The sequence below is a fragment of the Sesamum indicum genome, unplaced genomic scaffold, assembly GCF_000512975.1.
Source record: "Sesamum indicum cultivar Zhongzhi No. 13 unplaced genomic scaffold, S_indicum_v1.0 scaffold00164, whole genome shotgun sequence".
Lineage (NCBI taxonomy): Eukaryota > Viridiplantae > Streptophyta > Magnoliopsida > Lamiales > Pedaliaceae > Sesamum > Sesamum indicum.
This window is the reverse complement of record NW_011628068.1, coordinates 113,419-123,541: the sequence shown is the minus strand read 5'-3', so window position 1 is coordinate 123,541 and position 10,123 is coordinate 113,419. Positions and strand designations below refer to the sequence as shown.

Here is a 10,123-nt window from a genome sequence, read left to right as displayed (position 1 = left end):
AGGTGTCCTAATCCTACACTGGGTGCAAATTGGTTCCATAGCACAATTTTGGAGATGCAGGAGTAGTCACCACAGATTGCAGGTCAACCAGATGTGAGAAATGCACATGTTTCTGTGATTATCCAACCATGAAAAGAAACCAAACAAAAGGTCATTTCACTATACCTAATACCTAAAAGTGAACAGCAAACACACTTCGGGTCACTGGGTGGAATTTATAAGAACTGCTGTTTCACCATAACAATTATTTATTGTTCATGCTCCAAGTAACTATCATTAATACCCTGTACGGAGCAGGTACTTACTTGCAGTTCATCTGAGCATTTGCCCTTGGGAGGCGTGGGAAGAAACTTGTCCAATGGATCAACATCTTTTTGCTCTTCAATAGAAACCATAACAGCATCCTCAATCTCAGTTAATTCTGATTCATTTTTAGCATTCATCGCTTCTAATTCAGGCTGATCATTTGGCTCCAACGATCGAGGGGATGTTGCTTGAGTGCTAGGTGTTGGGAGCCGCGCAACTCCTGGTGATTTCTTTTCTCGGGACTCACCTAAAGCACAGGAAACCAGTAGAAATACTGTTGAAAGAACCATTAAGCAGCTCAAAAGACATGCTCTTCTCAAGGTTGCAAGAAAATTAGTGCAAACTAGACTTGTATTCCAAGATCAGTAATACAACTTGAACTACAGCAGTTCTTACATTATCGAGGTCCTTTATCTTACTAAACCAATGTAATACATGCATTAAAAACACAGCATATTATAGCATATTACATTTTGAGAAGTTATACATGCAATACAAAGCAAATCATGTTGGCACACACCTAAATCTGGATTTCCATGGGTAATAAGCAATAACGACAAACAGCAAAAACAAAAGCAACAGTAAAGCAATAGAAGTTCATGTTAGAGATTTAACCATTCAAAATTATCAACTCTCTTTTCTCATCTACACAATCTTTATACCATCCCACTGGAAAGGAGAAAAAATAACAACAAATCTTCTAATGAAGGTTCTGTTGTCATTAGGAATTAGAGTATTCATTCTATCCTAAACATCACTATTTGATACTTCTCGCTGGAAATGGACAAAAATAACAAACAAACTTTACTGAAGGGCTGTTTCGTTAAGTGTTACAGCAGTCATTTTTATCATAAACATCAGTATCTAAAGTTGCATTGAGTTCTGAATCAAATTATGCAAGGAATCGCAGATCAAAATAGAAGTCATGTAAGACAGCAGACAGGAAAACCGTACCATCACCAGCTTGGAGCTTCTCCCCATACATTACTCTACCAGCCGCCAAGATTTCACCTTCCTAAAATACCAATCAATAAATCATAATTCTAATACGGAGAAAAACAAATTGCAGGAGTTTAATGGCGTCAAAATTAAACCTCAGCCTCTGGAGATATCGCGCCCTCTTCATGCCCATAATCCACAATCGTTAGTCGATTCTTTTGACTCTGAAGAGAATTCGAATCCGAACCAACTGCTTGTTGTTGCTGCTGCTGTTGAGGCGAAAAGAGAGATAGCTGTGGAGTTGCAGACGCCGAAGAAGTACCATAATTAAAGGTCTTATTAGGAGTAGAATTGTCAATCAAACCTGTCTCTTCCTGCTCCACTGGCATAGTTTCATTGCCAAAATCACTAACGCCATCGTTATCTTTCATGGTAACGGCATCCGACTCGGGAGCGGGAATATTCTCTTCATAACGATTTTCCTCCTCTTCATCGATGTCTTCCATTTCATCGTCTTCATCGCCGTACATGGAGAGCAAGGCTATGCCCTCCGACGCTCTCTTCTCTGATGCCATTGAAACCCTAATCTAGGGTTCTTCTTTCTAATCTTTTCTCTTTCTTCTGAGTAATTTTCTTTTTTTCTTGGATGCGTGTCGAAAGCCTATAATTGGGAAACAAATTTGTATTAGGGTTTTGAGTTTTGGATTTGAATCTGGAAAGCGAGGGTTTCAGCGCGAGCGGTCGAGATAGACGAACTGTACAGTAGTAGCGGGTGCGGTACTACCGTTGCCCCTCCCTCCTTATGGACTCTCCTCTTCTCTCCAATTTGAATAGAAGCCGGTGAAATGAGATAACTTAACAAACGATAAATTGCATAATATATATTCTTTAAATTTAGCTAAAATTCTTTTATGCTAAAATAATAGGTGAATATTTTCTATATTTTTTAAAATATTGCATATTCTTCCTTTTGTTAACTAAGTTTATTGGTGTGAAATTTTGTTCTAAATTATTCGTTATACCCTCCTTATATTATTATTAATCTTAATTGCGAAAAATAAACGGGTCAAATTTTAAAATAATTTAAAAAATATATTTTTTATAAATATAATTATATATACATGTAATGTATATATTATATATATAACATATATACATTATAAAATATATATACATATATATATAAATTGGGCGGCGGCCCCCCTACAAAATGGGGCGATGCGAGCTGCCCCTTCTACAAAGGGCGGTGGTCAAATCCAGAGCGATGTCGTTTTGGATCTAGGCGAGCAAGCGATAGAGAAAGAGAAAAAATAAATAAATAAATAATATTTATAATAAATAATATAAGTTAAAATAATTAATATAATTTATTTTTACAATATATTTTATAAAAAATATTTTTTAAAATATACTTTAATTAATAATAATTAAGTTTAGTTAACAATATATTATTATTATAAGTGACTTTTATATTTCATATATTTTTATTTTAAAATAATTTTAGTATATTAAATTTGTATTGTGTTAAATTAAAATTTTAATTTTTAAAAATTTTATATACTGTTCAGGTGCATTTATATTTGAATTTATACTTCATATGAAATTCTTAATTTAAAGATAATTTTAGAATATTAAATTTGTTTTGTATTTAAAACTTTATATATTGTTTAGTTGTTTTGTATTTAAATTAATATACTTCATAAATAAATAATTCATAGTAATATATTTGACCAATAAATATTTTATATATAATAATATAAATAATTTAATTTAAAATATATTCAAGTACGTAATAAAGGGGCAAAATGGACATTTGTACATTTAAAGTAATCCTCAAAATTTTAAAAGTGAAACCCACTCGCATAAAAGGCGAGAGTTAAACACGTTCCATTTATTCCTAACGAATAGAAAAAAATTTACTGTATTTTATAAAACACACAAAAAAAAAAGTTATTAAATTAATATTAGAGAGATTTCATGCTATTTTACCAAAATACAAGCATTATGTTTGGTTTCATTTTCAAATAATTTTCGAGACAAGACAAAACACACCTAATATTTGTCTCTTTGTTTTTACACCTTGTTTGTGTGTTTTATCATTTTTGAACTTTCTACATAATATATATATACACTTTTATATATATAAATATAATATAAAAAAATATGATTTGACAATGAATAGTAATTTTTATCTCCAAAAAATACAACATTAAACATACAATATCTATATATATACGCATTTATATATAAAAAATATATAAAAGATATATGATTTGACGATGAACAATGACTTTTGTCTCCCAAATCCCAACAACAAATATACATCATTTATTTTAAAATATTTTAAATTATGTCTAAAAACAAATCTAAACATACACTCTATCTCCAACACACACTTATTTATCTCTATTTTTCTCTCTTTATCTCCAAAATACAAAACAAAACACTCCAAAAATAAAACCAAACATAATGAAGAGGTGTCATGCAATTTACCCTTTTAATGAAAGTCGCATTATATGAAGCAATAGAGAGCTTTGGCTCCCTCCCTTTCCGAGTGGGTAACGACTTATTTGGCAATAAATCACTTTAAATTGCCGATGCGCGCGGAATGCCTATGGGCAAATTGCATATGATGAATGTGCAAATACAAATTAAAATAAAAAACGATTTAATGAATGTGAGGGAAGAGACGGGAATATTTTATAAGATGTTTTAGATATAATAAGCTCTTAAAAAATATTTGATAATATTTTTTAAAAAAAATTAAAAGTATTTTAGAATAAAATATATTGAATCTTATAAACTCTAATAAAAAAAAAAGTTAATTCACCACATCCTTTTTAAATAGTTTATGAGTTCTTTTTTTTTATTTATTTTAAATAAACACCCGAAGGTGGGGAAGGCTTTTCGGGGTCCTCATTCCTTCATTGGAAATAAAGTACAGTATACATTACAACAAAATCAACAAACAAGGAAGTAGGAGTACTACTCCTTTATATTTTTGCACAACCTCAACTATTCTGTATCTTCCTTTTTTTTTGTTGATTCGATTTGTTATACGATATTTTAGATGAACTTAGCTAAATACCCTTTTAATCTAAAATCAAAGTTTGTTTGATTAAAAAAAGGCAAAAGGCAAAGCAGGGGAAAAAAATGTTTTTCATGCAAACTACCAGTCAAATAATCATTTACCTCCCTTTAATTTTATTTAACTATAATGTGTGGGATACTTGTGGGTGCATATATAATTTTTTAATATTGTATAAAATAAAATATTTATTATTTAATAATATATATATATAATAATAAATTAATATAAAATATATGAAAAAGTGGTGATAACATAATATTAAAGGGAAAAAAATATGCATGAAAAAAAAGAACAGATAATTATCAAAATACAATGAAGAAGTGGAAAGTTAGATACATAAATAAGAAATTGAATAAATTGAGAAACCAAAAAATATAAAACACCAAAAGGGCCATCCATTTTAATAATAAGGTACTTGATTTCACTCTACCGCAATATACTCATCCCTACACTTTTATGGTTGAATTAAATTTAATTTTTAATATCTATAAAAAAGAAAAAAGAAAGTAAAACCCGACGCTATTGGACTTCACTAATTGTTTTACCATGATTACGTACACTACATTAATGTCCAATACCACAATAATACCCATATACGTACCAAACCAAATTAACGTGCAATATTTGTTAGGTTGCAATCAATTAATATGTGACGTCTTATTTAGCTCTACCTGATTTATGGGTCCGCATTTTTTGGTCTGAAGTATCGGTTGTGCGCAGGAAAATTTTAACTCAAATTGAATTTAATTAAATTAAATTAATTACAGAATAAATATATTATATTTATCATGCCACAAAATCTGCAAAGGTTGACTAAGACAAATGGGATTGATTGAATCAGATTGAGACATGCATGGATGGTAAAATGAAGAAGGAGATGGAGTAGCGACTTATTGTCTGGACATGAATTTGGTGAATTTAATTCTCACACGGCACGCTCACTTCTGGTCCTAGCTAGCTACTTTAATTTCCCAATTCAAATTTGTCTCTTGGTGAACCCAATGGAAGGACTCGTCAACTATTTTGCTGTCTGATTAGAACTCATCATCAGTAATTTTCTCCAACGTCTTAGTGTGTTTCTAATACATCATTCGCACTCCGACACTCGATGAATTTGCCATTGCTTTTCTCCCAATCTCCCATCATTCAAGTCGCCAAGAAACAACGTTGTTAAACTATCAGGGGTGCACCGCGCGCCAACAATGTTTGACGGGTAACTCAACTACGTCGGGAGTGGTGGAATCCAATGGTCCCTTCTCTTAAACTAAGAAACAAAGGTGAAAAAGATTAATATTCTGTTGTGTTATAGGCCCAAACTCTTTGCTAAAGATTGTTGTTATTTGCACTTTAATGCAGGCACACTGGAATATCGCTTTATTTATCCAGCTAGCTTTCAGGAATTACAGAGAATATTATAAAATCGAAACGATTAAAGCTATATAGATATATATGTACATGACCAATAAATAAAGAAAAGAGCAAACAAACAAAGAAAGAAAGATGTAAAGGAGTAGATGATGTTAGGACAAGTGATGGCAAGTGGGAATTTCTGCCTTGCCTGATCCGTAATAAAGACACACACCTAACTACCCCATACGCTTCCCACTATTGTTTGAAATGGTTTCTTCCCATCAGAAAAAGTGAAATGTTTAATTTGAAAAGACGTGTTATTAATTTAATTGCACGAGTTTAATTAATTCTATGGATTCAAACATAATAACATTAAAAATCTTAAAAGAAATACAATCCACCAGTCAAATCAACTCTAAAGGAGAAGGGTGTACATCTTTTAGCAAACCCAGAACTTGTTGCATTGTGGGCCTCTTCCCCGGCGACTCCGCCGTACACAGGTACCCAACTCGGAGACACTCCACCATCTCACTCACTGAGTCGCTTCCGCCGCCCCTCAGCCTTGTGTCCAGCGCCTTCCCCGCTTGCCCGTCCTTCACTAGCCGCCTCATCCAATCAATGGTCTCCGACGAACCCAATTGACCAGTCAGCAATTCGACTAGTACCACGCCAAAGTTGTACACATCCTCCTCGGTGGAGACGCCGGCTCGATCCTGGCTCAGTGCAAAATCAGTTATCCGTGGCTCGAAGTCGTCCGCCAACAATATATTTGATGGCACTAAATGGCCATGAACCACCGGCTTGGACCGGCCGTGGTGAAGATAGGCAAGTCCTCTTGCCACCCCGACAGCGATGCGGTGGCGCGTACGCCATTCCATCTTCTCCGGCGAAGTGTTGTGGGTCCCATTTTGGATCTCCCATGTGTCGGTACTCCAGTCTTCAACGTTGGGCGCTCCTGTTGGGAGTTCATGCAGCCATCGGTGGAGATCGCCATTGGCCATAAACTCGTACAACACCAACTTCTCTTTACCTGCACAGAAGGGAACCGGCAACCGAATTAATTAATTCTCTCATTTAAGTTTGATGTTTCAATTCATTCCATGTGGAGTCCCTGTCGAACGTTATTGCTCACATATCTTTCTCAATCAATTTTCAGAAATTCAGAGATTTCTAGTGAAATATATATATATATATATATATATGTAATCCAATGCACCAACGAAAGCTAGAATTAATCTGACGGTTAACAAACAAACCACATTTGTTCCTAAGCATGTTCATGATGCATTACAATGATCGGCAGTGTAAAAACTAATTACGGACATATATACTCGCAAGTTCCTGGTAAAGTACTAGGTAATTGACCTCGAAGTCTTCAAATCAAATCCCGATGTTCCTAAATCTCCACATTTGACTTTCTTCAAGACACGGATATCAAAGCACTATGAGTAGAAATTTTTACAGCAGTTCAAAATTGAATCTTACACTATCTTCCAAGTTCGATCGCTGTCACGAAAACCTATTGACTAGCGGTAATTATGATATGGGATATCTACTTCAAGATATCTGTGTTGGCATTTTCTCAGAACCCAGACCTCACGTGAATCCATTGAATATGGTAGATCAAGAAAATGTTAAATCAGGCAAAAGACAACAAGCGCACATACCGGCAATGCAGTAGCCAGAAATCGGCAGTAGATTTGGGTGTTTGAGCCTGGAAAAGTCTTCAAACATGGCCACGGCATCATCGTGGCTAAGCCTCCTAGCATTTTCCAGGACTTTGATCGCCACGTGGAGGTCGCCTGGCAGCACGGCGCGGTAAAGGGGTCCACACCTTCCCTCTGCGAGGAGGGATTCTTTCCCAAAGTGTGACGTGGCCGCAATCAGGTCCTTGAATGTGAGGTTCATCAATGGCTTCTCAAACATCACCACTGGAGCTGAGGTGGGCTCTTTGATATCAGCAATCCATGAGGACCCGGATTCTGTCTCGAATGAAAACGGGCCGGATTTCTCTATCCGGAATGGGATTTGGATTGGCTTTGAGATGGACCATTTGTTTTGCCTGGCGATTTTTCTCTTCTTGTACAGGCAGTAAGTGGAAATACCGACGACCAGGAGCAGGAAGGATGATGCTATTGAGGTGACTAAGATTAATGTTTTCCGGGTTCCTGATTTGTGTATCTTTTTCTTGACGGAGTTGAGATTCTTCTGCGGGGTTTTGGGCGGTGGTCTGTGGAGTAGTGGAGTAGGTCGATGACGTTTGATGTGTAGGTCAGGCGAGGTGGTAGTGTTACTCCGAAAGATGAGGTTGCCAGCATGAGTGAAAGCGGAACTACCAAATCTGTGGACCTCTTTTGAGCCCAAAAACCCCGAGAAGTTATTGAAGGAGATGTTCAAGAACACAAGGTTACCTAATGGTGGGAAATCAGCAGGGAATTTTCCAGTGAAGTGATTGCTTGAAATATCTAGATATTTCAAGAATTGAAGCCCCGAAACCGGCTTTAAATTCCCCAAAACATTACAGCCAGAAATGTCAAGAGATTCAAGATTGGTTAAGTTGGTGAACCAAAAAGGCAACACAGCTTGGAAATCATTATGCGAAAGATTAAGAAAGCGAAGATTAGGAAAATTTGAAAGGTAAGTGAAGTTCTTGAACCTATTAAACGAAAGATCAATCTTTCGAACCGGTGAAGACCTCAACAACCCCGGTTTAGGAAACCCAATCGCACCACCCAACTGATTCTTGGACAGGTCGATTTCAGCAAGTCTGGGGAGAAGCCATATGAGCGGCGGAACAGAGCCCGTCAGAGAATTGTTGGAGAGATCTATCTTCCGAAGCTGCGTCATATTCTTCATGAACTTCCATGAGACTGTGCCGCTGAGATTTCTGGAAGAGAGCTGTATTTCGGAGATTGGAGGGGTTGTACAGTTGGAGAGAGAGGTGTTGAAGAACCAAGAAATGTTGAAGCCGGAAACAGAGGCGAAGGCCCTGGCGAGAAGAGCTTGGTCGGAACTATTGCAAGCTGATGTTGATGATTCTGCTAGAAAGACGAGTGAAGAAATGAAAAGCATGAATATGAAGAGGACTTTCATGGTGAGATGCTGCTTTTTAGTATTTACTGCTCTTGAGTTCCCATTGCGCTGAAGAGTGAGAGAGAGACAGAAGAGGGAGAGAGAGAGAGACAAAGAGAGAGAGAGAGAGATGGGATTTATGTAGTTCTTACATTCTCAACTACTCAATACACTACCAACAACAACAGCATAGAGAAGAAAAGACAACCACTGCAAGAGAATAAATATATGTAGTGGGAAAGTTACTCAACATTGTTTTTTTCTCTAATTTGTTTCCACTAATAATTAATGAGTATCAAATATTCACCGAGCAAATGCAATTCGATTCTTGCTCAGACCCTATTATGTTTAGTTTAATTTAATTTGTGTATATTGGGGAAGGCCCACTTGCGGAGTTCCAAAATTAAGTTTGGGACTCTCCCTAATTATATGAATTTATTTATCTCTATGGTGCAATTGCAACTCCCATCAGCAATTGGGACATAACTCCCACCAAACTCAAACTTATATTTAATGGAAAAATAATGAGTGAGAATGTGAATCAAGGGATGCTACTCACCCATCAATCTGCTGTCTACTTCGGAACTCAATAATATTTGTTAAATCTTTCTTAAACTTGTTTGTTTTTCTCTTTCTTGAAGATTTAAAATAAAATATAAATATGTAAGTTTTCGTTCAATGTTCAATAACTTTAACCATAACAAAAGTGACGCACATTATGTGAATGTGACAGAGTTAACGACAATTTGAACTTTGAAAATGTTCACATTAAATTTTTGAAGTAAATCTCAATTACATGGCTAACTTCCTCCTATTTTTTTCCGAAAACACTGATTTTATATAAGCTGAATGATAAATGAATTTAAAATCAGTAGCTGAAGATCTTCTCCCTAAATCCAGTACCCTACGTCAAATCATAACCTTAATCTCTTTTTCCTGGTGGGTTTATATTTTTCGTTTATTGAACCCGTTTCTTGGATTTCTTAATGGAATTGATGGGGCATGAAGTGATTTTGTTGAAAGTAAAAGTGGATTTGGACAGTAGCAGGGCGACTTACTCCATAATTGGTATCTGGATTTGGTCATCCCATCCGCCATGGAACGTGATTGTCGCCTTAATTCTCCTTTTTCGTGAATAAACAAATCAGACTCGGAGCATTTTTTCTGAGTTGGATGGCTCAGACATTATACCTAACCCCACGTAATCCAACCAAAACAATTCCAACAAGAATGACAACTAGGATTTCATATTCTTGATCTCTAAATTCTCCAGCACTATTAGAAAGAAATTTTTTAAATCAAATTGTGTTTCACTGAATTCAAGTAAATTATCCGATAAATTCAATACTTTTATTGTGTAATTTA

At 35.5% G+C, this 10,123-nt stretch overlaps 2 protein-coding genes across 4 annotated transcripts in view; both read right to left on the bottom strand.

The window, feature by feature from the left end:
• The window catches only part of LOC105179476, a 4,899-nt gene extending 2,808 nt beyond the window's left edge, over positions 1 to 2,091 (bottom strand). For 2 of the 3 annotated variants that reach the window (XM_011103105.2, XM_011103107.2), the window contains exons 1-3: positions 1,401 to 2,091; positions 1,261 to 1,321; positions 306 to 553 (exon numbers count right to left, since the gene is read on the bottom strand). In XM_011103105.2, coding sequence (XP_011101407.1) covers positions 306 to 553; positions 1,261 to 1,321; positions 1,401 to 1,820 — 729 coding nt within the window. In that variant the 5' untranslated portion in view covers positions 1,821 to 2,091. The remainder of the gene's footprint in view (positions 1 to 305; positions 554 to 1,260; positions 1,322 to 1,400) is intronic. The other variant, XM_011103106.2, reaches the window with a different exon arrangement.
• Positions 2,092 to 5,993: 3,902 nt separating this feature from the next.
• Positions 5,994 to 8,991, bottom strand: LOC105179475 (probable LRR receptor-like serine/threonine-protein kinase At2g24230). The gene is made up of 2 exons (XM_011103104.2): positions 7,354 to 8,991; positions 5,994 to 6,716 (listed from the first exon to the last, which is right to left on the bottom strand). The coding sequence occupies exons 1-2, from the start codon at positions 8,777 to 8,779 to the stop codon at positions 6,091 to 6,093; spliced, it is 2,052 nt and encodes a 683-aa protein (XP_011101406.1). The 5' UTR covers positions 8,780 to 8,991; the 3' UTR covers positions 5,994 to 6,090.
• Positions 8,992 to 10,123: the final 1,132 nt, after the last annotated feature.

Bases quoted from the DNA above. Each gene is read 5' to 3' on its own strand.
- LOC105179475 (XM_011103104.2), bottom strand. From the start codon at position 8,779: ATGAAAGTCCTCTTCATATTCATGCTTTTCATTTCTTCACTCGTCTTT. The intron at 6,717-7,353 runs GTATGTGCGCTT...CCTTCTGTGCAG, and splicing joins TTCTGGCTACTGCATTGCCG to GTAAAGAGAAGTTGGTGTTG.